The sequence below is a fragment of the Pituophis catenifer genome, unplaced genomic scaffold (assembly GCF_029215685.1).
Source record: "Pituophis catenifer annectens isolate HBS135680 unplaced genomic scaffold, rPitCat1.0.hap2 SCAF_5, whole genome shotgun sequence".
In the NCBI taxonomy this organism is placed as follows: Eukaryota; Metazoa; Chordata; class Lepidosauria; order Squamata; family Colubridae; genus Pituophis; species Pituophis catenifer.
In genome coordinates this window covers 27,448,506-27,476,326 of record NW_027256885.1, presented here as the reverse complement: position 1 = coordinate 27,476,326, position 27,821 = coordinate 27,448,506, and the positions used below count along the sequence as shown (strand labels likewise).

General features: G+C 41.3%; 1 protein-coding gene across 1 annotated transcript in view; it reads left to right on the top strand.

Annotated features, from left to right (window-relative positions):
- The window catches only part of UBE2Z (ubiquitin conjugating enzyme E2 Z), a 190,332-nt gene extending 164,694 nt beyond the window's left edge, over positions 1-25,638 (top strand). Inside the window, exons 5-7 of the mRNA XM_070944427.1 lie at positions 13,880-13,992; positions 21,876-21,966; positions 24,737-25,638. Coding sequence (XP_070800528.1) covers positions 13,880-13,992; positions 21,876-21,966; positions 24,737-24,907 — 375 coding nt within the window. The 3' untranslated portion in view covers positions 24,908-25,638. The remainder of the gene's footprint in view (positions 1-13,879; positions 13,993-21,875; positions 21,967-24,736) is intronic.
- Positions 25,639-27,821: the final 2,183 nt, after the last annotated feature.

The following is a 27,821-nucleotide window of genomic DNA, read 5'->3' as shown; positions in this document are numbered from 1 at the left end:
TGCATTTGCAGAGAATGGAGGCCTAAAGTACCGCAACATCATACGAGATCAGTAGCATGAGATCTCCCGCTACTGATCTCGCCTGATCTCACGGTACATTAGGCCTCTCTTCTCTGCAAGTGGAGGCCTGGAAGAGATCTGCAGCAAAAGGCTTTGCAAACAGAGGGAAGGCCTCAAGCAACGAAGCCTTCCCTCCGTTTGCAAAGCCTTTTGCTGTATTTGCAAAAACCCTTTGCCACCGAGAATGGAGGTTGGGAGGGGAACGCCTGTCCTGGGCCTCGGTTCTCATCAGCAAAGGCCTCCTCAAGCCCTTTGCCACCGAGAACAGAGCTCTGGGGGGGGGGTGCATCCCTCCGGGCCTCCATTCTCATCGGCAAAGGGCTTGAGGAGGACTTTGCCGACGAGAACGGAGGCGCGAAGGGATGCACGCGCCTGTCCCGACCTCTGTTCTTGTTGGCAAAGGCTTTTTGCAAAAACAACCAGAGCCTATAGGGACGCCATCTGTCATCCCTGTAGGCCTCGGCAAGCCTTTGCTCCAGGTGAAACCGTAGCAGAGAGGCTGGAGAAGAGACAGCTGCATTGATCATCAAGATCTATGTAAAGTAAGTGTATAGTTTATTGAATAGCCCGAAGGCCTTTTCAAACAAAACAGAAAAGAAAAAGGGAAAAAGATAAAACAGTTACAAAAATAGCAATCTAAAAATATATGATAGATGACATTAAAATTTTACAATATCAAATTTCAATAGCTAAGTTGCCAAGACTAGATAACCCAAATAGGATAGCTCCTCTCTAGCTGAGCTCATCTTCCTTACAATCGATACATTTTTTTTTGATATAACTGGCTCGTATTGCCGTCATTCTTTTAAGGTATCGAGTGATCGCTCTTACCAGGGGAGGAGAGTCAGCCCTCAACAGAAATGCTAATTTTTGGCTTATATTCCAGTGGGGAAATTTATTTATAATTGGGGACAGATATTGTTTTCTTACTTCTTGATAGAGACTACATTCGAATATTATATGCACCGTGTCCTCCATGACGTTTACCCCACATATGCATATTCTTTTGTCATACGGGATTTTCCGATAACGGCCGAATCTAACGTTGGTATCTAGAAGTTCGAATCTAAACTTAACAAATAACTGTCTCTCCACTGATGGCATTTCTAAATGTAAATACTTTTCCAGAGTGAAAGTTGTTTTAACTGCTGTCAGCAGTTTAAGGGAATGATTAGTTGAAAGGGTTGCCATGTCCATTTGCCCATGTATATCTTTAATCTGTTGTTTAACTTGGTTCAGTGTGTCACACAACGGGAACCCTACGCCATATCGGTTCAATATTTCTGACAGCCAGGTTAGCCAGGAATACCTTTGAGGATTTGAAATCTGCTGTTCCTCTAGACATATTTTAGGGAGTCTGCTGGCATCCATCTGGGTCATTTTTAGCCAGTAGGCTACCGCCCTAGTGATTGTATAGGTGTACAGTGAGAAATGTCCCAATTCAGCTCTGACAGCTGCAGCTGAAGTGGAATTGTTTACCCCAAGCATCCTCCTTAACAAATTATTTTGAGTTCTCTCTAATATGGGGGCCTCTGTAAGACCCCAAATTTCAGCACCATAGAGCATGATCGGAACAAGTTTAGCCTGAAAGACTTTACGAAGAGGTAAAATGGAGGTTGGTTGGATTCGTTTACTTAATTTGGATACAAGGCTTGCTCCTGCTCTGACCTTTTGAGAAAGGTATTGATGGTGCGGAGTCCAACCTCCTGCACTGGAAAAAACAATTCCGAGATAAGTATATTGGGTAACTTGCTCAATTTTTGTGTCATTAATCTGCCAATTGTGCTTTTTATTCTTATTGCCAAAGACTAAAACTTTTGATTTAGCTACATTTATAGTCAAGTGGTTTGCAGTACAATAACGTGTGAGCTTGTCAAGAAGTCTCCTCATTCCTATTTGGGTTCTAGAAAACAACACTACGTCATCGGCATACATTAATACGTTAATAAATCTAGAGCCTATTTGGGGGCTGTGCGTCAGAAGATCATCCAGCTGCGCTGGGATATCATTTATATAAAGGTTAAAAAGAGTAGGGCCCAGCAGGCAGCCCTGCCTCACTCCTCTAGTTGTCGGTATGCTGTTTGTTGAGGCCCCATTTGCTGCATATCTGACTTTAATTGCCGTATTAGTATAGAGAATCCTGATCAACAAAATAAGTCTGGGGTCCATCCCCATAACTTGTAGTTTCCTCCACAAGTGGTTCCTATCTATAGAATCAAAAGCAGCAGTAAGGTCAATAAAGGCGGTATACAGCTTTTTCCCCTGGGTCTTGTATTTATTAATTAAGTGGGAAAGGACAAAACAATTGTCTATGGTAGACCTACCTGATCTAAAACCTGCCTGCTCATTTGCCAGAATTTCCTTATCCAAGCACCAGTCCTCTATTTTATTTAGGAGATGTTTCGTATACATTTTTGAAATTATATTAAGAAGACTGATGGGTCGGTAGTTGGATGGGGGCAGCTCTGTCACCTTTCTTAAAAATTGGAAAAACTATAGCTAACCTCCACCCTTCAGGGATTATCCCTACTTTATCGATATAAGTAAACAGTGCTACCAGCACCGGTACCCAAAAGTCAATGTTGGACCTAAAGAGTTCAGGAGGCAACAAGTCCTCTCCAGGGGCCTTCCCGGCCTTTAAGGATTGAATTATATGCTTAACTTCGGTAGGGGTAACTGGTGTCCATTCCGGACATTTCCTTAATTCTTGCTGGAGGATATCCAATTGCAAGACATTTGTTGTATTGTTACCATCAAATAAAGCAAGATAGTGCTTCTCCCATTTTACTGCTGATATATCAGTGTCCATAAATGGGGAACGTTGTTTTAATATACCGGCTATCTTATGCCAAAAGATCGTAGGGAATTGGGATTTCGCTGCCATTTCTACCTCTTTCCACGTCCTGGTGTTATAGCTACTTTTCTTGTTTTTCAGTAGGGATTTGTATGCTCTCCTGAGTTGAACCATATTTGAATAATCACCATCCTGTCTGGATCGGTTAACTTTCTTAACTGTGGCTCTTAGATTTGACCTCAAGTTATGGCAATCATCATCAAACCACTTTCTAGAGATCCCATCTACTTTTCTATCGTTCTGGATCATTAAGTTCCTAAGAGTAGAAGTTAGCTCTGTATAAGCTGGCATTGGGGTGTTGTCTCCGGGCTTAGATTGGGAGATTTCCCTTGCTAGGTGTCTGGCTTCGTCTGAGCCCAAATAAGTGGTGACAGATTTGACATCAAGTCTGTGCCAATATAACCTTTTATAGTTATAAACCCGGGCGTTTGCTAAGGTGTCAATTTCCTCTCTTGAATGAGGCCTAACTTCTGAAAAGAGTGAAACCAGAGCCGTGATGGGAAAGTGGTCACTTTCCTCTCTAAATATAGCTCTTACTTCTGAAAAATGGTGTACTAAACTAGAGGAAGTGCAGATATAATCGATAGAGGTTGAGGTTTTGTTGGACGAGAAAGTATAGGGATATATATACCCATCACTCGAGCCACTAAGTACTTGCATATCATTCATAAACAGCAGGGAAATTAACCTCTGGGCATATTTATTGGTCCTCTTGTCCATTGAGGACCAAGTGAACTCATTATAAAAGTAACCAGTTGGTACCAGGCCTCGGTTAGCATAGCTCTTCATTGAGGGACCTAGTCTTGCATTAGTATCTCCAGCTAATATAATTTTTGCTTGGGGAAAGCGTCCCTTTAAGGTAGCTAATACTGAATCTAATTCATCCCACAAATCCCTTCCTAGAAGGTGGAATGAAAATGGAGCGATATATACATTAATTAAGATTAAGTCCATCCCCCTGAACGTACATCTAATAGGCAGAATATATTGGAATTGAGGATCTAAAGAAATTTCTTCACCCTTCCATCCCGTATCCCTTTTGACCAACGTGGTTAAGCCCCCAATTGCCCTCCCTCTTAAATTGACTTTGCCTGCTGGTTTATGCCATGAGGCAAAACCCGGTAAACTGATCTGTGGATCATTAGTAGTCAGCCAGGTTTCTTGAAGGAGGATGAGATGATGTGTTGAAATCAATTTTATAAAATCCATCCGGTTTGCAATGCCTTTCCAGCCCGCTATATTCCAGGACAGGAGGGAAAGGCTAGGGATATAAGATACCCTAGTTGTTGGCCATTTGTTGTCTAGTCAGTCACCCCGAGGCACTACTCCTTGTGTCTCTTCCTCCACCCTTCTGGTGGAGGGGTCCGGAATTACTACCACCGCCTTCTCTGGAGTGCCAAAGGAGTCAAAAGTGGCCTCTGTTTGTTGCGGAAGTGCCTCCTCCGTTCTTAAGGAAGATGAGACAGGTGAGGGCAGTTGCACTGTTGGGGGAGGGTGAACTTCTGCCGCTACGTTCATGGTCTTTGTTTCTTTGAAAAGACTTTTGCCTTCCCTTCTATCCCGCTGGACGGACTTAACGACTTTAGGCCTTGTCTGCACATGCTTTCCCCGTTCTTCCGACTTGGATAGCCTTCTCGTTGAACTACAGGCTTCTGCTAGCGAAGATCTTAATAAATCAAATTCAATTAACATCGACCTTTGCTCCTTTGGAGACAAGGAGACAAATTCGCTGATTATAACATCCTCTGGTTTGTCGGTGCTTGCCTTCATATGTGGGACCTCCCTGATCTGGCCTGCCTCCATAGTTTCTCCGGATTCTGGAGGAAAGACCCTGGAGGTAGCAGAGTGGTTCCTAGGTACCATTTTTGATGTTTAGTTAAGTCCTTGTAAAAGCGGTTTAATAGGCCCACTCGAGAAGACTCTTGTAGGAATGACTTCAAATCTGAACAGGGATTCTTTTTTTTTCATTACAGCGTTCGGTATAGTATTGCTGTCAAAATGCAGTATTAGTCGAACACAATTGCTATGCTGGGGAAGTTTTTCATATCTGAGTAGATCTATTAATAAAGGATCAGATTTCAATAGCTGTGCAAGTGAGAGGGTTATCCTTTCCTTTGAAGTCCATCGTCCTCTATTGCATGGGATTTTCCTTATCCTTAAAGCGATTTGTTTCTTTAACAACCTTCTTCCTTGATGAGGGTTAGCATCAGTACTTGCAATGCTTTGTTGTTTGGGTTGAGGTCTTACACCCTCCCACTCTCTCCGCGCGTCAGGACGGTGTGCAATCTCACCCTCCTTAGCTGCAGAGTGAGGGCCATTTAAGAATTGGAAGATCCTCTCGATGTCTCTTTTGATCGATGTCAGTAAGTCATATATTGAATCTACTGTGTGCGCAGTTAACATACTCTGAGTACAGACCATCTCTCTGAGGTCTGAATATGTCGGAACTTCTTTTAAGCAGCTAGAAGTAGGAGAGGGGATAGAGCTTGAAAAATCACCCATTCTAGCAGGCGAGTTTGAATCTGAAATCCGGGAAGAAAACTCCCCTTCTGTATCTCCCTCTGCCAATGATACAGTTGACAGAGACAAAGTTCGAAGTTCAGATTGGGGTTCTGGATTACACCTCTCCATAAAGTCATCCAATTTAAGCTGTTTAAGAGGCTTGGAGTAATTAAGTTCTGTCATAGATTTTGGGGAGAGAGAGCAAGCTCTCTGCCTCTTACTTTTCTTTCCCATTCTGGTAGATAGTTGATCCAGTATCTCCCAGCGAGATTAAATATTGCAATAATTTATCCTCCCTCGGCAATCGTAGTTAAGGTAGGCCTTAATGATGGTCTCAGCCGAGGCACCACGGAGGTAAAAACCAATCTCCTTTCCAAACAACGGCTTGTCTTTTACTCCTACTTCTTTGCTATCATCTATTTTCAGAAATGTTTAAATTGTTTAAATTATTTCACAGGGAAATATGTGGGGGAAGGAGACTAAAAAGCTGATAAGGTTTCATTAAAGGCAGGCCTACCGGGAGCGTCTGCAGCCAGTTCCTTACTGTATTCGTTCCAAAAACAAACAGCTCAAAATCCCCTCCGAAGTTAGGGGCCTCCAGTGAGGTTTGTCAACAAGTCCGGTAATCCGAATTTCAGGCCTTGCAAGGAGGAGTCACAGGAGTAGCCTAGGCCAGGAATGCAGGTTGTAGTGTTGTTAAAATATGTCTAAAACAAACAGTAGCCACACTATATGTGCTTTGTAAGAGTCCGGTATAGATTAAAAATAGATTAAAAGTGAGTTAAAAATATAAAAATACTTTAAAACGTTAAAAAGAAAAACCTAATTTGCTTTTGGGAGAGCTCCTTACAGCCGTTCTCCCAGAAGGGAGTGCATGTAAGGTAAGTGAGGATGCAGGATGGGAAGCATGAGATATCTCAGTGGGTCAGGGAAAGCACTAGGCCCCCCATGGCCTTCCCTACCCTGAGATACTTCAAGTGCACTTAATGACCCGTGCATTCGATTAGCGAATGCGTGAGCGAAAGCAGGGAGTGATCACGTTTAAATTACGTGATTCAATCCTACGAATCCTCAGGTTACAAATGTAATTGACAGGCTCCATTACATTCGTAACTCGAGGACTACCTCTATTTGACCATGAAGTTCAACAACTCAAATGTTGCTCTAGAGGAGGCCCTTCTTCAAATTTTTGTCAGACTCAATGACAGGTATTTTTCAAGTTGAAAAATAGTTTTATTCTTAGCGAACCAACCCAGGAATCTATTTTTAGCCAATACATTCCATGTCAGTTTGAACACTAATATCTACAACACTGTTTAAAAATTTCCCTTGTCTGTTACTTATATGTTGAAAGAAACTTTTTTTTTATTGTCTTTGACTTTTGTTGCAAGTCTTTGTTCATTCTGAGCCTTTACTTTCCTGACTTTATCTTTGCAGATTCAGGCTATCTGCTGATATTCTGCCTTAGTTATGTGTTCCTCTTTCCATTTTTTGTACTTATCCTTTTTGTCTTTCACTTTATCAGAGAGATATTTGTGCAGCCATGCTGGTTTCTTCTTCGATTTCTTTTTTTTCTTTTTCAGTGGTATTGTGCTGGCCTGGCCTTTTATGATCATATTTTTCAGTGTTTCCCACGCTCCTTGAGTTGTTTTCTCCTTTAGGATTTTTATCCATGGAGTTTTTCTTAGGCTCTCTGAGTTTGTTAAAATCAGCTCTTTTAAAGTTTAAGACACTGGTTGGATTATATTCTATTGCTTCTGTTTGCAGTATATTGAATTCCAGTATGACGTGGTCACTCTCGCCCAAGGTTCCAGCAACTTCAACTCCCTCTATCACTTCTTCTCTATTAGTAAGAATTAGGTCCAGTGTAGCTTTTCCTCTATTTCCCTCCTCTACCTTTTGGATGACAAAGTTGTCAGCTAAGTTGGTTAGGAACCTGTTCAATCTCCCACTTGCTGCAGAGTTTGTCTCCCAGTTGATATCAGGGTAGTTAAAGTCTCCCATTACTACTGTGGTATATTTCCTACATACATTTGTTAATTGATTAGCAAAGAGTTCATCTATTTCTTCTGCTTGGTTGGGTGGCCTGTAGTATACGCCTATAGCAATGTCATTTTTTTCCCTTTTATATTGACCCATATGGATTCTAGGAGGTTTTCATCCTTGGTTCTGTGCATTTGTGTAGAGATGTAGTGATCTTTTATATATAATGCAACTCCACCTCCTCTTTTGTTAGGTCTGTTTCTTTTGAACAGTTTGTATCCTTCCATCAGTACATTCCAGTCATGAGTTTCATCCCACCAAGTTTCAGTAATGGCAACTATATCATATCTGCCTTAATGTACTAATACTTTGAGCATTCGTTTATAGGCATTTGAGCCCTTTATGAGTCTTGGGTATGTTTCTTATATCTCTTACTTTGTAACTAGGTTTTCCATCCTTCCCATCAATTTGTACTTCATTATGTTTTTCTTTTTTTTAATTTCTTTTTTCTCTTTCCTCCTTTCCTCCTTATGTGATTGGTTATCTAGTGGTTTTTGCTTGGAATTAGGTTCTAAAGGTTGTGAAGATTGCCCCCCTCCCCCCTCAATTTTAGTTTAAAGCCCTTTTGATAAGATGAGCCAGTCGTTTTCTGAATATATTCTTTCCAGTTCTTGTGAGGTTCACTCCATCCCTTGCCAGTAGCCCTTCATGTAGGTAATGCAGACCATGGTCTAGGAAGCCGAAGTTCTGTTGATGACTCCACTTTTTAAAGCCAGTGGTTCATTTCTAAAATCCTTTGCTCCCTCAATGGATGTTGGCCTTTTGTTGGAAGTATAGATGAAAACACCACTTGTGTTCCTAATTCTAAACAATTAAAGTAAACTTTTTTTCAAATGTTTACTTGAAAAAAGAAATTGAAAAAAGAATTTTAAAATTGAAAAAGATTTAAAAATTGAAAAAGTTCTGTAGCTATTATAGCCTTCATAAGTAGTAGTAGTTGGGCACCGCTTCTCAGTTGGTCCGCTGCAGTGCTCTCAGCCGCTGCTGGTCCACCGCATTACTCTTATTCACTGCTCGTGGTGCTTTGCTCCTCTGCCACATAACTCTACACTACTGCTGCTCCAAGTCAGCTGTGCTGCTCACAGCCGCTGGTCTGCTGCCACCTAGTTCCGTTTCACTGCTGCTCAGTGGCCTTGGTTTGCACTGCAGTGGCTCCGCTCAGGTGTCAGGCTAGGTTGTTGGGCTGTCTCTCCGTCTCTCAGATGGGTTGCCAAGCCACCTCTCAGGACACTGGGCTGCCTCTCAGCTGGGCCACCTCTCAGCTGGGCTACCTCTCAGCTGGGCTACCTCTTACCTCTTTTTTCAAGGAGTTCAAGTTCTCTTTTTAATCCCTCCTGTAGCTAATTTTGATGTTGCCCTCTTGATATAGTTTGTAATCCACACATGTATTGAAAATGACAGATGAATAAAATTTCCAAAGTAAAACAAAAACTCAGCTTAAAAGGAAAAAAATAGTATCTTAGCTGAGAGTAAAAGAAAAAAAAAGAAATGTCAGCTTGTTAGTGTAAAAAAAGATTGTAATAATATAATGTAATGTAATGTAATTAATATAATGTAATGTAATTAATATAATATAATATAATATAATATAATATAATATAATATAATAAATATAATATAATATAATATAATATAATATAATATAATATAATATAATATAATATAATATAATATAATATAATATAATATAATATAATATAATATAATAATACAAGGTAGCCCACAAAAATCCACAAAATATTTAAAAGTATTAGAAATTTAAAAATATTGTAAAAAATATTGCAGTCTCTGACTATTTGTAATCCACAAAAGAAGGTAGAATGATAATTGCAGTTCAGGGTAATAAAAGCAGTTCAGGGCAATTTACGATCTAGGTAATAAAAATTTACGATCTTGCTGTAAAACTTTACAATAGTTATAAAGAACTTTTTAAAATGTTTACTCAGTTGTCTCAGAATCATTCAATATATTTTTTAAAAATTATTCAATTCATTCATGATTTAGTTGGTAAAGACTGGAATCCTCATGAATCCTTATAAATATGCAGAGAGACAAAGAAAAGGAAAAAAGAACACCCCTGCAAACAGATCTGCACTTCATTCATTAGAGAAAAAGAGAGGGAAAAAGAACACTAATGCAATCAGATCTGTGTGTAATTCATTTTGCAATGAACTATGCAGTCAGTATTGAAGAAAAACAGTTCAGTCTATATCAGGGGTGTCAAACTCAATTTCATTGAGGGCCACATTAGGGCTGTGGTTGACCTCAGGGGGCCGGGCGGGCATGGCCAACTGGGTGGGTGTGGTCAACTGGGTGGGCGTGGCCAGCTTGATGCCACTCCCAAAAGTGCTGGCATGTTTCCTCTTTGCATTGGGTAGACCGGGCTGAAGCAACATGGGCCAGCCCCTTATATTTTCCAGGACGGCCCCATGGGCCGGATCCAACCACATCGCGGGCCGGATAAGGCTCGTGGGCCTTGTGTTTGACACCCCTAGTCTATATAAAGACTATTTTCTCAATGCTGAAAAACTTTGTCAATGCTGGTATTTTCTCAATGTCGTCAGGAGAACAAAGGAACAAAGGAACTGCAGTCTGATTACGCTACAAGCAGAACTCACCAGAATCAATTTATTTACATCCAAATAATGTCTCTCCTCTCCAAGTCCAGTCTTTTCCTCCATTCACTTTTTTCCCCCTGTGGTTGCACTTCTGTGCATGTTTGGGTTTGTTTTTTTTTAGGGTTTTAATGAGATTATTCAGGAGAGCCCCAGTTCTGCATGTCTGCTCTCTCCAGCAAACATACACAATGGGAAGAGCTCAAATTTGCACAAAAAAGGCTTCATTTTGAACAGCATGCTGGCAATAATAGAATGTTTGAAAGAGAAAATGATACATTTAGAGTCTTTCCAGGATGGGAGCCATTCAACCTTTCGCAAATCCACCATTTGCCTTTCACAATGGAGCAGCTGGCTGAGAGAAAAGATGACTGTATTTGTGGATCCTCATTTTCCTCTATTTACACTATTATTTGGATTTGTAGAGTGATCTGATTTGGCTATAAGTAACAGTTATGATTTGCATGTCTTTCATTCAGTACTTCCTGCGAGGGAGGAACTTGCTTTGCACTCTCCTCTGGATGTACAGTAGACTTTGAACTCTTAACCTGTTCCTTTTAGGTTCCAAATTAAAATCCACCTTTTCACCATCATTGTCTGCTTCTGAATCACAGCAAAGACTGTAATGCAATGCCTAGAACCTATAGTGTTTCCAGAAATACAACCCAAAGTATGGATCTGGTCTGTAGATGACACCTTTGTCATAATAAAAAAGGAAAAACTAAAGAAGACACATGAAACTATCAACATCTTCAAAGGAAGAAAATTCACAAGGGAAGAAAACAAAACACTACCTTCCGTGGACACATCAGCACATCAGCAGAGGCAATGATGGCAAATTAGAAACACAAGTCTATTGTAAAACTACCCACACCAACCAAGTGCTCCACTACCAAAGTAACAACTCAACTTCCCACAAGAGAAACTGTGTAAGAACACTATTTAGATGAGCACAAACACACTGCAGCAACCCTGAACATCAGGAAAAGGAAAGATATCATCTATGCAACATATTCCAACAAAGTGGGATACCCACACAACTTTGTCAAAAAGTGCCTGACCAGTGAACCCACTACAGCACAACCAACACAAACTGTGAAAAGGATAACACTGCCATACATCAAAAATATCTCAGAAACCACCAATAGACTATTACAACCACATGGTATCACTGTAGCACACAAACCAACTAAAACCCTCCAAAACATCCTAAGTAAACCCAAAGACCCAGCAGCCTCAGAAGAAAAAACAGAAGTCATCTACAACAGCAGCCCTCAACCTTTTGAGCACCAGGGACTGGTTCCATGGGGAAAAAAATTCCACGGAGTGGGGAGGGTGTGGTTTCATGTACTACCTAGATCCCACGCATGTGTAGATGAAGCTTCACTCACTTCTGCGGCACAGTTCCTAACGGGCCGCAAACCAGGGGTTAGGGACTCCTAATCTACAACATACAATGTAAGGACTATAACAGCCACTATGTAGGACAAACAGGCAGAAGACTAGCAGAGTCCATCCATGAACACCAACTAGCTGTCAGACGACATGATGAAAGCTCCTTAATTTCACAACACATGGAGAGACCTAGCCATAGTTTCAACTGGGAAACTGACCATCCTAGGCCAAGTCAAAAAACCCTACAGAATTCCTGGAACCTTGGCACTCACAGAAATCATCCATCAACAGGCACACAGAGATAAATAACATCTACGTACCATTGAAAAGAGGTAATCAAGAAGTCAAAAATGAAACAAAAAGACCAAAACACCACCTCAACAACAATCAACACCCAGATAAGCAGAGATCAACACTAAGATTAATACTAAGATCCAATCTGTACAATGTGTGCATTCCGGTAGAGAGAAGTTCCCTGAGGATGGGTTCCAGCACGAGTCCAAAAACTCAGAAGACTAGACCTCTGGTCTCGGTGACCGACCCAGATTGGATCCTGCAACATTATCCTGGGACATTTGCCTTCATTCATAAGATTAATACTAGACCAACAGTCAAGAAATAAACAATACACCAATCAAGGAACTACCAACTCGGACAAACAAGGTAACAGTAAACAACAGCCTAATCAAGGGACCACCAAGAACATTCCCACCAGCACTGACAGGACAAGCCACTAGTTTATAAAAAGAGCAAAGGCCACTCCTTTCTAGCACTGATGATGTTTATTTATTTATTTATTTATTTATTAGTCATATTTCTATGCCGCCCACTCTCCGAGGACTCTAGGCGGCTTACACCAAATACAGTATACTAAATAGCATATTGCCCCCAACAATCTGGGTCCTCATTTTACCCACCTCGGAAGGATGGAAGGCTGAGTCAACCTTGAGCCGGTGAGATTTGATCCACTGATCTGCTGAACTAGCAGTCAGCTGAAGTAGCTGCAGTACTGCACTCTAACCACTGCGCCACCTCGGCTCATCATGGATGTTACATAGTTTGGTAATGAAACATCTCCAAGAAAACAACCAAGCTCAGGGAGCACCAAGGACCCCATTGTAAGAATAACCTGTTACAAAATACCCATTTACCAAGAGGAGCTGGTGAAGTTGCTCCCTGACATGTCCTTTAAAATTCTAAGGTACTCTACTATCCTAGCTTACTTTTATCCTCCTTTTTGGGGGGGCAAAGGGGCACATTTCCAACCAAAAACTGTTACAGCCGTTTACTGTTCTTATTTTTTAAGGTTGCCTGTGGTACCCAGAGGTGCTCTTGGCAGGAGGATGCCATTCAAATCTAGTACTTTGTTTTTCCAGCATATTACGGTCTCATTTTTAAAAAAATAGGGTTAGGGTGATCACATTGCAAGGCATTTGGCAGCCGGTTGTAAATATAAACAGGTTACCAAGCACTCAGATCATGACAGGCGGGGGGCGCAGTGTAACCCTTTACAACCCTTTCAGAGGCTGCCATAACTTATGAATGGTCATTAAACGACTGGCCATAAATTGAGGACTGCCTGTAGTTCCCTCTTAGGGTTGGAACCCCACTAAAGCTTTTGGCACTAGTGTTTAAGGCCCTGTGGCTGGCCATTCATATTACCTGTCTCAGCTCCTATCTTGGCATGCTCCTAAATATACAATATTTGTACATCAATGCAATACAATCAGCAGGACAGGGGTTCTTTTCTGTTGTTTCTTCTTATGGTGCGGCATACCCTTTGCATGGGTCATTGATTATGAAATTATGTTCCTTTCTTACTCTGGTCCCACATATCTATTTAGTAATCTAGACTGGTTGGTAGATCAGTCCAATGATCTATTCAATCATAAATAGATGTTGAGACTGACAGTTAATACAATTAGAAGATAGTGCCATCCTATTGTAAGTGTATTTGTGAAGGCTGATAATGGGTTATAGGTGTGAGCTTTTATATTGCTGTATGAAAGATTGTATGTTATTTTATGGTGACTGTAAATATTTATTTATTTATGAAATTTATTTGCCACCCATCTCATTTCCAATGACTCTGGGCAGCTTACAGCATAAAAACATTAAAATATTAAAAAAAACATTAAAATCAACGATCATAGAACACAACAAAGAAAATCACTGACAAATAAAATCATTTATACCAGATGGGAAAGGAGGAAGCTGGACATATGGGGGATATACTGTATCTTCAAATATATTGTTTTTATTGTATTCAGTTTTTACTTTGGTTTTAGCTGAATTAATCATTTTAATTATAGTTTGACTATATTAGTGGTGGAGTATGTTGTAAATAATTATTTTTCTGTTTGTTTCTACATTTTAAGTGGAGAGGTACTGAGCTGTTGTTGTTTTGTAGGAAAGACATCCAGGAGACAGTAAAAATTACAATGAGTGCATTCAACATGAGACTATCCGCATCGCTGTATGTGACATGCTGGAAGGGAAATACCCTTCTCCAGAGCCTTTACGGTATGTGTGGAGAGACATCATGGTTTAACTTGCAGATTCACTTTCTGTACTCCATTGAGAAACTGGATACATTTCTTAGCTAGGCTTTGCCCATTTCTGGGAAAACTGGCAATGTATACTTCATCATTTGAGTGTTCAATCTCCACTCCTTTTATTGCTGCATAGTTAATAGTCTGGCAGATTCTGCATGCCACCCTAGAAAAACTTTTTAGTTTTATAATATGGCTTCTCAAGCCTTGTACCTTCCAGTTCTGTTGAATGCTGGGCTGGCTAAGGAAGATGGGTGTTCTAATTCAACATATTTGGAGTGTGCCAGACTGAGGAAGCCTGGCTTAGGTAAGTAATGAGATTGCACTATTTAGGGTTAGGGTTAGGGTTAGATGCACTATTTAGATGTGGCAATTTTTTTTCTTTTTGTCAAGATGGGACAAAGGATTGGATATAGGCAAAAAGTTTGATAGGGACCAAAGAAATCCCATCACTTAATGTCTGACTTTTATTTTTATTTATTTTATTTGATTTTATTTGATTTCTATACCGCCCTACTCCCGAAGGACTCAGGGCAGTGAACAGCCAACAATAAAATCCATACATACAAAATTTAAAAGCAGAATTAAAATCAAATTAAATAGTTTTGGCCCAGACAAATTAAAACCCCAATCAATTTAAAACCAATTTTAAAATTTGAATATATAAAATACTAAAAAATATTAAAAATTAAAAATTCTTTTATAAAAGAGGGAGGGAGAAAATTAGGCCAGGCCCGCCTGGTGAAATAAAAAGGTCTTTAGAGCGCGGCGGAAGGTGTGCAGATCCGGGATCCTCCGTAACTCCGGGGGGAGCTCGTTCCAGATAGTAGGTGCCCCCACAGAGAAGGCTGTCCCCCTGGGGGCCACCAGTCGGCATTGTTTGGCCGACGGCACCCGGAGGAGCCCCTCTCTATGGGAGCGTACCGGCCGGTGGGAGGCTATTGGTGGTAGTAGGCGGTCCCGCAAGTAATCAGGTCCTGAGCCATGGAGCACTTTAAAGGTGGTAACCAAAACCTTGAAGCGCACCCGGAAGACCACCGGGAGCCAGTGCAGCTCGCGCAGGAGGGGTGTTACATGGGAACGCCAAGTCGCTCCCATTACCACCCGCGCGGCCGCACTCTGCGCCAGTTGGAGCCTCCGGGTGCTCCTCAAGGTGAGCCCCATGTAGAGAGCATTACAATAGTCCAGGCGGGAGGTGACGAGGGCATGAGTGACTGTGCGTAAGGAGTCCCAATCCAGAAAGGGACGCAACTGGCGAATCAGGCGAACCTGATGAAAAATCCTCCCGGTCACGGCCGTCAAGTGCTCTTCTAAAGACAGCCGTGAATCCAGAAGGACGCCCAAGTTGCGCGCCCTCTCCGTGGGGGCCAGCGATTCGCCCCCAATAGTCAGTGATGGCACCAACTGACTATATTGGGACGTCGGAAACCACAGCCACTCGGTCTTGGATGGGTTGAGCCTGAGCCTGTTCCTCCCCATCCAGATCTGCACGGCCTCCAGGCACCGGGACATCACTTCAAGGGCATTGTTGGGGTGGTCTGGGGTGGAGATGTACAGCTGGGTGTCATCAGCGTACTGATGGTACTTCACCCCAAAACCACGGATGATCTCGCCCAGCGGCTTCACATAAATGTTGAACAGGAGGGGCGAGAGGACCAACCCTTGCGGCACCCCGCATATGAGGGGCCTCGGGGTCGACCGCTGCCCCCCTGTCAACACGGACTGCGACCGGTCAGAGAGAAAGTAGGAGAACCACTGCAACACAGTGCCTCCCACCCCTAACTCTTCCAACCGGTGCAGCATGATACCATGGTCGATGGTATCAAAAGCCGCTGAGAGATCTAACAGGACCAGGACAGAGGAGCATCCCCTGTCCCGAGCCCTCCAGAGATCATCTACCAACGCGACCAATGCCGTTTCCGTGCTGTACCCGGGCCTGAAGCCCGACTGGAACGGATCCAGATACGTCGTTTTATCCAGGTGCTGGGGGAGCTGTTGCGCAACCACACTCTCAACAACCTTCGCCACAAAGCGAAGGTTGGAGACCGGACGATAATTTACCAACATTGCCGGGTCCTTTTCAATAGGTAGTGTTTTTTTTCCTTTTCACATGAGTTAAAAAGTTCAGATGTCCTGTGGCACAGAATTTGAAGGGCCATGTTCAGATCTCTCCTTCACAAACTTAGGTCTTTAGCCAAACTGTTCACTCCCTCCCCCACACTCCAATCTTCTAATACAGATGTAGTAAAATCATTAAGTTCATTTTTTGTTTCCTAATGGCTGCACCAGTAGCTTCACTTTATGATCTTCACTGTGTTTCTATCTTCAAAGATTTAGAACAATTTATAGAACAAGATAGTAAGGAATGTGTATACTGTATGGAATACATTTTGTGATTCTTCACTGATGATAGCATTGCCAGTGTGTTGGTCTTTTCCAACTAGTGCTTTCCAGATGTAGTCACAATAGCCATGCTGGCAGGGAATTCTGAGAGTTGCAGTATATCTGGAGCTCATCAGTTGAGAAATGTGGGTGCAAGTTGTTTTCAGGGATAACCATTTAATGCAACTAATGGGAAAAAGCAAAATGCTCCTCTGGTGCTAGGCTAATTTAAAGTAACAAACACTTCTCTTATTATGAATATAATATATTGTCTCAAAACAAAATAAAAGTAGTATTAGCACAAATCAAACTGGACAGGGTATTTTTCTATAAACTTTTACACAAACTACAAGTTGATATTTCATTTTTTATTTTCATCTGAGATTTTTTTTATCTTTTTATTAATCTGTCATTCTTTTATACATCTGTGGATTAGAAACTATATCTAGAGGGCAACCTCACTTACATTTAAGTTCTACTTCAACATTAGCCACAAGAGGGACCAAAAGACTTAACATTTAAGAATAGAATTTTTTAGTTTAAATTTTTTGAAAAAATCTTTTAAATTTGTTGGAATTTTTGAAAATGTTTGAAATTTTTAATTTTTAGATTGAACTTGTGGAATTTTTTTAATGTTTGAAAACATTTTTTTTTTAAAAAATGAAATTTTTTGAAATTTGTAAATGTTCTTTTAGAATTTTAAAATTGCATTTTTTGAGCATTTTGAAAATTTTTGAAATGTTTATTTTTTAAATGAACTAGTCGGGAAAAGAAACATAATCATGGAAAAAGAGTTTGATGCTGTTGTGATTTGCAAAATGTCCATAGAAGACCCAAATTACACATGTAACAAATGTAAACTAAATGAATTACTTGAAGAAAAAGGTTCTAGAGCAGGGCTGTCAAACTCATAGCCCACGGGCCAAATGCATCACGTGCTGGCCACGCCCACACCCGGTTTAGTGAAGGGGAAAAAAGTCCCGATACATCACGTGACGACGCTGTGATGACGTGAGCTTGACACCCCTGGTCTAGAGGCAACTCTAGCCACTCTGAGATTCAACCTACATGTCACTCATAGAAGAAAACAACAACCAAGAGCAATGCCCCTGCTGTCTAGTGCAGTCAGTACAGCCCCTCTGGAGTTGAGCAATTGATTTCATATCCTCCCCCTGGAAGAAACCATGCAGACACCTGTAGAGAAGGGACATAGTTCCAGTGTTTCAGTGTCAGGAATAAAAGTTGCCCAGACTTTCCCAAGAAAAAGTGTTGGTGGTAGGAGATTCACTTCTCAGGGGAACGGAATCAGCAGTTTGTAGACCAGACAACCAATCTACAGAGATGTGACTGAGAGCCTTACTAAAATAATCAAGCCCACAGATTACTATCCTCTTTCATGTGGGGACAAATAATACGACAATGAACCTGAAAACCATATCAAGAGACGATAAGAAGCTTGGCAAGAAAGTGACAAACTGAGAGACAAAAATGTCAAGTATAAAAAATGGAAAGAGGGACATATAACTAAGGCAGAATACCAGCATATAGCCCAAATTTGCAAAGATGAAGTCAGGAAAGCTAAGGCTCAGAATGAACAAAGACTTGCAACAAATGTAAAAAGTAATAAATGTTTCTTTCAATATGTAAGAAACAAGAAAAAAGTCAATGAAACTATTGGTCTACTAATGGGAGAAGATGGCAAGGAAGTGACTGTCAGTAGGGAGAAAGCAGAGCTACTGAATTCAATCTTTGCATCTGTTTTCACACAAAATGAAAAAACAGCCCAACCTACCAAAAGCAGGAACATAAAAGGCAGACTGGGAATACAAGTTAAAATAGGCAAGAAAATGGTAAGAGAACACCTGTCCACCCTAGATGAGTTCAAATCACCAGGACCATATGGATTACATTCCAGAGTTCTGAAGGAGCTGACACATAATCTTGGAACCACTAAACTAAAAACTATTTCAAAGATCCTGGTTCACCAGGGAACTACCAGAGGACTGGGAAAAGAGCTGACGTTCCCAGGTTAAAAAAAAAAAAAAGGGGGGGGGGAATGGATCCAGGAAACTACAGACCAATCAGCCTGACATCAATATGTGGGAAGATCCTGGAAAGTATAATCAAGCAACAGGTCTGTGAACAGCTAGAAGCAAGTAAAGTTATAACCAGAATTTAATTTAATTTAATTTAATTAATTCAATTTATATGCCGCCCCTCTCCGAAGACTCAGAAGCCAACATGGGTTTGTCAAAAACAGATCATGCCAAACAAATCTTATTGCATTCTTTGATGAAACGACTAAATTAGTGTACCAGTGAAATGCTGTGGACATAGGACTTCAGCAAGGCGTTTAGCAAAGTTAGACCAAAACCTTTGTTCTTGGTAAGTTAGAAAAATGTGGGATAGACAGCATAATCACCAGATTCATAACTGGCTGACCAACTGCACTCAACATCCTCAATGGAACTATACCTACATGGAGGGAAATATTCAGTGGGTTACCCCAAGGCAGGGCCCTATCTAACAAAATGAAAATCAGTGGTGAGAAAAGTAAGGTTTTACATTTAGGCAAGAAAAACCAAATGCACAGGTACAGAATAGGTGGTACCTGGTTCAATAGCAATAACTGCGATAGGAATCTAGGAGTCCTAGTGGACAACCACTTAAATATGAGCCAGCAGTGTGCTCTCCTAGGCTACATTAACGGAGGGATAGAATCAAGATCACATTAAGTGTTAGTACCACTTTATAATGCTTTGGTAAGACCACACTTGGAATACTGCATCCAGTTTTGGTCACCACGATATAATAAAGATGTTGAGACTCTAGAAAGAGTGCAGAGAAAAGCAACAAAGATGATTAGGGGGCTGGAGGCTAAAACATATTAAGAACGGTTGCAGGAATTGGGTATCTCTAGTGAAAAGAAGGACTAGGGGTGGTATGATAGCAGTGTTCCAATATTTGAGGGGCTGCCACAAGGAAGAGGGGGTGAACCTGTTCTCCAAAGCATCTAAAGGCAGGATAAAAAGCAATGGATGGAAACCAAGGAGAGAAGCAACCTAGAACTAAGGAGCAATTTCCTAACTGTGAGAACAATTAACCAGTGGAACGGCTTGCCTCCAGACGTTCAATAGAAAATCACTAGAGATTTTTAAGAAAATATTGGACAGCCATTTGTCTGAAATGGTATAAGGCCGTGATGGCGAACCTGTGGCACACGTAGCCATATCAGTGGGCATGTGAGCTCAGCTCCGGCTCGCATGCGCGCTCCAGCCAGCTGGTTTTCAGGCCTTCTGGGCCTACCAGAAGCAGGGAAACAGGCTGTTTCCTGCCTCCAGAGGGCCTGGGGGGGGGGGCAGGCATTTTTCTTTCTCACCTGGCTCCAGATCCTCTCTATGAGTCCAGGGAGGGCGAAAACAGCCTTCCCCACCCCCTCGGAGGCCCTCCGGAAGCCAGAAATGGCCCGTTTCCCAACTTCCGGTTGGACAGGAAGTGACGTTTTTTGCTGTCCCCAGCCTCCAGAGACTCCTAGAGAGGGTGGGGAAGGCTGTTTTCGGCCTCCCTAGACTCATAGAGAGGATCTGGAGGCAGGTGAGAAAGAAAAATGGGCCTACAGGGTCATTGCGTGCCGGGGGGGGGGTCGCACACACATGCACGGGGCGGGGCACATAGAATTATGGGTGTGGGCGCGTGTGCGTGCGAACCTCCCCTGCCTCCCACCCTCCTGGCACACGATGGCAAAAAGGTTAGCCATCACTGGTATAGGGTCTCCTGCTTGAGCGGGGGTTGGACTAGAAAACCTCCAAGGTCCCTTCCAACTTTGTTATTTTGAGTTCTGAGATGTATTCATTCCTATTTTATTACTCATATAGTTCTTCAAACCTAGCTCTTGACATGTCTAAATCAGCTCCTGACTTGTTTCCCCAACAAGCACAAAATTATTTATTTATTTTTATTTATTTTATTTATTTTCAATTTATATACCGCCCTTCTCCCTGAGGACTCAGGGCGGTGCACAGCCAGAATTAAAAACATGAAATATAAATATTAAAAACAATTAAAATCTATATAAATTTGGCCCAAAATTTAAAAAACCACAAACCAATTAAACATTTAAAAATTTTAAAAAATTTCTTCCTAAACCAGCCCGGCTTGCTGGAAAAAGTGGGTTTTAAGGGCACAGCGGAAGGCACTGAGGTCTTGGATTCTCCTTATCTCTGGGGGCAGCTGATTCCAGAGGGTAGGTGCCCCCACAGAGAAGGCTCTCCCCCTGGGGGTCACCAGCCTACATTGTTTGGCTGATGGCACCCTGAGGAGGCCCTCTCTGTGGGAGCGCACGGGTCGCTGGGAGGTCGTCGGTAGCAGCAGGCGGTCTCGAAGATAGCTAGGCCCTATGCCATGGAGCGCTTTAAAGGTGATAACCAACACCTTGAAGCGCACCCGGAAGACCACCGGGAGCCAGTGCAGCTCGCGCAGGAGCGGTGTTACATGGGAGCGCCATGCTGCTCCCATCACTACCCGCGCTGCTGCGTTCTGGACCAGCTGGAGCCTCCGGGTGCCCCTCAAGGGGAGCCCCATGTAGAGAGCATTGCAGTAGTCAAGGCGAGAGGTGACGAGGGCGTGAGTGACTGTGCACAGGGAATCCCGATCAAGAAAGGGCCGCAACTGGTGAATCAGGCGAACCTGATAAAAGGTCCCCCTGGTTACAGCCGTCAGATGTTCCTCCAAGGACAGCTGCATATCCAGGAGGACTCCCAGATTGTGAGCCCTTTCTGTGGGGGCCAAGGACTTGCCCCCAATAGTCAGTGATGGAGTCAACTGACTATATCGGGATTCCGGGAGCCACAGCCACTCAGTCTTGGAAGGGTTGAGCTTGAGCCTGTTCCTCCCCATCCAGATCCGCACAGCCTCCAGGCACTGAGACATCACTTCAAGGGTATCGTTGGGGTGGCCTGGGGTGGAGATGTACAATTATAAATTATAAAGCACTTTAGATTTTTGTATATTGAAGAAGCAACATACGAGGACCTAACACTATGGGTTTTTTTGTTTCTTCAACTCAAGTCAAACTAATAGGTTAGCATGTAGTGGCGCACTTGCTTTGAGTGATAAAGATTTTCAGAATTTTGCCTTTTTCATTTGTACAAGCACAGCTACAAATAGATGCTGAGGAGTTATCGTTTGAAATTATTTTCATATGGGGACAAAAATTCTTATTTTTACTCTTAGAGAATAAAATAGTGTGGTCTATATGGATATTTAGTTTTATGTAATAAACATAAGTGAAAATCTAGTCTGCCCTTCTACTAAGGGATTGTAGAATATTATGTATAATGAGGGTGTACTTGTTGAACTTGTTTCTGTGGATTTTAAAAAATACAGTTTTTAAAACCAGGCATTCGCTCCTTGATAGGAAAAAAACATGGCATTATTCCTGGGTGGTCTCACACTTTGTTTCTTTTCTGCTAGTGGAGTTATGGAGAAGTCCTTCATGGAATATTATGATTTTTATGAGGGGGTGTGCAAAGAGAGGCTTCACCTCCAGGGACAGTCCATGCAGGTAAGGATGAGATGATGTGTACATGTTGACTGTCACAGATAGACTTGTTAAAACAATAGCAATAATTGGGGATTGATTTCTCATCTTCTGATCTGAGAAAATAACTTTTTCATTCAGCATATTTTTTTTTCTGAATACGAATATGGAAACCTGAGTTAGAAACCCTCAAAGTGTTCAGAGAAGTTAGAGGAATGGGCTGCTAGTATATTAGTGCAAGCAAGAAGTGGCTATCAGGTAATGGAAGGATGGCAATTTGAATCTGTCTTGACTTGTTGGACAAAAATTCATATCTCTTTACATTGGGGGGGGGATCTTAATTATTTTATCTCATATACTTATTAAAAGTAAATCCTGTCACTTCACCTACCAAATGTACTAGTGGGTAAAATAAAATACTAATAATATAATAAAAGGTAAACCTCTACAACTTATTAATCTTCCTCCATGCATAAGTAAGAAATAAAAAACTTCACCAAATGAAAACTAACTTCATAACTCTTATTGTCTGAATAAACATGCCTTTGCTAGCCTAAATTAGTGTGGTGTACCAGAAGGAAGGGCAGCCCCCAAGAACACATTGTATTCCTCTCAAATGTCACCCCAATACTGTGAAGGCAGACAGAAAGACATCAAAACCACATTATCATAACCTCACAAATTATTTGACAACCTCACAAAACCTGAGATGTAATTGTGTTCATGTTCTACCTCCAGTTAGAAAAGTAGAAGGGACCAAATAAGTTTCCTTTTTTTAAAATGTCAGGACTTCAAAATCTGCCACAAATTTTGGATGGAAGAGCTGAGGTATTCAATCAACAAACCTGCATGATGATCATGTTTCTGGAACATGGTACTTTAGTTTCAATGCTTCCTTAGATTTAAAAAATGTAAATATCTAGACAGAAAAAGTCAAGCAATAGAGAAGGGGTCTAGAGTAACTTTCTCTCTACTATCCTAACATTCTGTGTGTTTAGAGGGGGTTTTATATATTAAGGAAAATTGGGTAGTGTTTAAGCATGTGATTCCATCCGTATTTGACTGGCACAATTTAGCATGTTATTTTAAAATGCAGGATTGTTTCATTCAAGTGGAACAGGAATTATTACATGATTTCAGGAAAGCTTTTCTGCAAAGCAGAGTTTATAAAAGTTGCCTGTTCTACAAGCACAAATTAATTTCAAAGCACAAAGAATTTCATGTGGTCTAAGCCTATGCAGAGGACCAAATTCCTTCTTGTTGGTCTTGAGGCTGAGCTGCTAAATTATAGTGGCAAGATTGCTGAAAATTAGTGGTTCCTTTTCAAACCGTTTTGAAGAAGAAACACAAAAGTGTAGGGGTTGCCTGAAAAATTAACTTACCTTAGTACAATACTTTTTCAAAAAGAGGGAAACCCTCCCACTTCCTAAAAACATCAGAAAACCTCCCCCCCCACCCCCCCTCCCGAGTTCTTGGCCTTCCCATATATGTGACATGACCCTGCCTACTTTGGGCTATTGCTTTTGCTCCCCCCACCCATGTAAAATATGTAGGTATGCCCTCCAAAAAAGTTGCTCAGCCCAAGCCCTAAATGAACCTGATCACTGCACTTTTCTGGAGTTAGTAAGAAATTTGTTTAGAGATGCCTGTTTTCTTCACAGAAGACCCATCACAGGCATTACACTCATTACACTAATTTTTGTACTGAGCACATTTTCTCAGTACAAGTTCCTAAATGTAGACTGACGATTTTTACTATATTGGTGTTAATGAAGGCTTCCACATTTTTGATCTTGACAGTTTTTTTAGTAGCTTTATCCACTGTCTGTGGTCCAGCTCAGAGCTCTATGCAAGTTCATCTGAAATTTATAGCACAAGAGATTTTTTGGTGAATTCTGTTTCTAGACCATAACAGCATCTTAAAATGCATGCTGTATATATAGTCAAAGTTTCAGTGTGCATAAGATAAGCTATATTTGTTTACAGGATGCCATTGAGGTTTCACATCAGATATGTATACAGACTGGCTGGGAATACACAACATGCTAGGCTACATTGTGGTTGGCTTGGTCACTCAGTATGTTGTTTGAACTAAGTTGAGGTTATTGTATGGTTCAGTGTGTTATGCAAGTTAATTCCGTAAAACAGTTTAGCTTTTTTTTCCTCTCCCAAAAGCTGTGTTCCCAGATCTGTTTCTTTCCTCCCTCCTCCTCCTCTGCAGTAAAACGCTGCTTCAGAAGGAGACAGTATGAAGCAACCCAATTTAGAAATGGCAAATCTGCAGGGGTTTCAGTTGGATTTTCCCTTTTTGGGTGAAGGCAGAAGATGGATGAAGATACTTGAGGCAGGGCGGCATGGCCAAAACCAGCTCTCCACTTTGTCCATAACAAATTGTAATTGTCCATGCAGAAGAAAACACTGTGTGAATAAATAGAGGATATCAGAGATAGTGTTCTACTGTAGGAGCAAGGATATCATCAAGACTGCCAAAGCAGCTGAGGAACCAGAACTGGTCCCTGAATTGAAGCCCAAAACAGAAGATGTACCATTAGAATGAAAGAATTCTTAACCCACCAATTAGTTTTTTAGTACCAAAACTGCATATTGCTCACAGAATTTACATACATGGTATTTCTCCAGTTTCATAGGGGTTTCCTCATTTGTTAATAGAGTGGCTGGGGAAGAGCTATTTTATTGCTGGAATAATTAACTTGATGGATGTCCAACTTCCTTTCTGATTGACTGATCTGCCAGTGACACTGAGATCTACCTTATTTGCATTTTTCCCTTCCAGGACCCCTTTGGGGAGAAGCGAGGACACTTTGACTACCAGTCCCTTCTAGCACGTTTGCAAGGAATCCGCCTGAAGGTGCAAGAAAGGCACCAGCAGGAGAATCCAGACATAGACTCGGAAAGCAGCTCTTCAGAAACCGAGATGGACACTCAGGGGAGCATTAAGATTTAGATACCTCCCATCTGATCACTTGGGAATCCAAAACGTGGGGGTGCGATCTTCCAACTCCAGGTGTTGTGGAGGACCCCAGAGAGACCTAAGGAACTGGTTTAGGTTCCAGAGTGAGCAATCAAGTGGAGACAAGGCTTTTTGTTATCTCCATCAAGTACATCCTGTTAAAAGAGGATTTGATGCGAAAACTGATCTGGGCTTGTAACAGACAGGTTGTATTTTGGAAATGACCCTTCCCTCTGCTAGAGACCTCTGAGTGAATGACACACACAAAAAAGCATTTTGGAAAAACCTGTGGTAGGCAGGTTTATGTCCCCCTTTCCCCCAGTTCTCAAAGAAGCATGAGATAAAGCATGGCTACTTGTTCCATTGTTCTTGTTTCATAAATGTACTGCATATGCCTAGCACCTCCCTCCCAGCTTGTTTCTACACCTTGATAGGCTCCTAGCAATTGAGTCTGTTAAAACACTTTTTGATCATTTGTACATCACATCCTATTTCTTCAGATCTGGTGCATTCTAGTTTCCCAGTTAGGTTGATATTACCTGTTGTAGACTGACCAAAGAGGAAGAATTTCTGTTGAAACTGGGCTTTGTGTTGGTTTTTCTTCTTAAAAAAAGTTTCCACAACTTTACTAAATTCTTGTTTCCTTGGCTTTCATCCAGAGTTCTGGTAAGAAAGGAGTAAAACGCAATCCAGGAAAAGAATTAAAATTCATGTTTTCAGCCTACTGTGCAACTCAAACTTCAGCTTTTCAAAGTAAAATTTACCTCCTTTCAATGGCCATCTTCAATGGCTCTAAAGGAGAATTTTTCTCTCCCTTGGTAAAATGGAGAAGTAATGATTGCAGAAGAAAAGTACAAATAAGTGCAGCATCACCAACAGATTAGCATGCTTATCTGAAGTAGCTCTGGCTCCCATGCTTTTTTTGGGGGGGTGGGGGGGAGGAACATAGGAGTTTGGTGACAGAGAAAGAAGAAACATGATCAGTGTCCATTAGACTGTTAAGCCTGGGTAGTAAATTGAACTATCCTGTCAAAAGGATTGGGTCTTGTTTTAATAGTTTGTTGAAACTGAAATATGGCGTTGCACGATAGTAGATGAGTCTTTCTATAAAATCTGCCATAAACCCATTCTTCCAGATTGCATCAATGGTATAGAAAAAGGTTCCAGACTTCTGATTTTTTTTAAGTGTGGAAAGTTTAACTTTCTAGAGAAGATCCAGCACTTTTAGAACCTGCTCTAAGCCTTTGGAAAACTGGAAGAAAGCTGATTATTGATGCACATGGTGATCTGAAGCATGGAGCCATTTTGGTAGGAAAGACTGCATTCAGCCATCAGCCTAGTAATATACATGGATCCATGCTTGTACCCACCATTCATCCCACCTCTCTCTTTAAAGATTCTTTATGCTCATAGGCAGTATCTTTCCAGCTGTTCTTGCACTACCTTTGGGATATAAGAGAGGGCATTCTGCTGCTCAAAGTATCCTGCAGCTTTGCGTGTTGGAAAAACTGATTACATCTGAGAACAGGATGGAACTGTTCTTTGTCTTCCCTCTCCCCCAAAAGAGTCTCTCCAAGGGACATGAATAGCTGGTGGAATCTGAAAAAAAACATTCCAATACAGGTTTACGTGTAGACACCTTGTGAAAGGAAGGCCTCAAGAGGCGGAACAAATTGTATGTTTATTTTAATATCATTAGGTACAATCTAACAAACGTTAGATTTACTTATCTTCTCACCTCCCCCCAAATCAAAGGGATGTAAGTGCACAGTTAATTTTTAAGTCCTGGAATCAGTGACACTTAGGCTTTATGCACTCTGTGCCAAGTTAATAAATTTGGGTTTCCCCATGCTATTCACTAGGGCTAGCAGTGCTTCTGGGTTAGAGCACTGATTTCAAGGCACCTTAACTCCATATGCATGCTGGCTGTTGAGCCATTACATACATTTATTTAAAACAAAACATGAAAACTGCCTTGTGATTATTTTTTTCCTGTGGCTCGCATGTGGGTGGAAGACAACACAGGAATCTGATTTTGTAGCTGTCATTAATCATTTGTATTCTGAATGTTTCCATTTCAAGAAGTGACAATCCTTAGATGACTGATCTAGACAAATGTTAGTGACATAAAATTTAGACCTAAAAGGCTTAAGAAAAATAAGAAACAAATGCACAAGGGTCTTCAAATAAAGAAACCTTGTTTATATACATTTGTACATAAGGATTTTTTTTGGTGCAATAAAGTTTGTTTTGGCAGGATCTAAAGTTCATCTGTGTCATATCTGAAAGCTAGAACAGTTGCTATCCACCCTTAAGGTGTGTACAACATGCCTAATATATCTTATTTCTCCACATTCATCACCAGATTTGCAATGCTGGAATTTCCTACTGGAAGCCTAGATTGTTCAACTCCAGCCTGAGATCTTGAAACCATTCTAAACTCTGTTCTTCCAAAGGTGGTGGGGGTAAAGAATGATAACATTCTAAACATTTGATCCCTCAATTGCAAAATCCAAATGGCATAAGAAACATGCATACTAAATGCACATAACAGGTGGTCCCAGGGCAGCATGTAGCCTCTAAATCGCTTGGGTACATCCATCCCCCAAAGGCTTCCAAAGATTGTATGGCCAAAGGAGGAAATAAATACAGGCCTGGATAATAATCATGTGAACTAAATTTAAAAATACATGAATTGGAAGCACCTTTTTGGTGTGTAGCTTCCAATCTAGAAAAAAGTGCCTAGAAATACATTGAGCCACAATGATTTTCTATGCAAATTGTAAAATTGGTTCACATATTACCGAAAGCCGTAACGTAGTTTGGTTTAGGATGGTTAAGTAAAATAGGTTTTCCATACTAGGTTCTGAGAGGACTTGAATGTGTTCCACAAGGAAGAGGGGGAAAA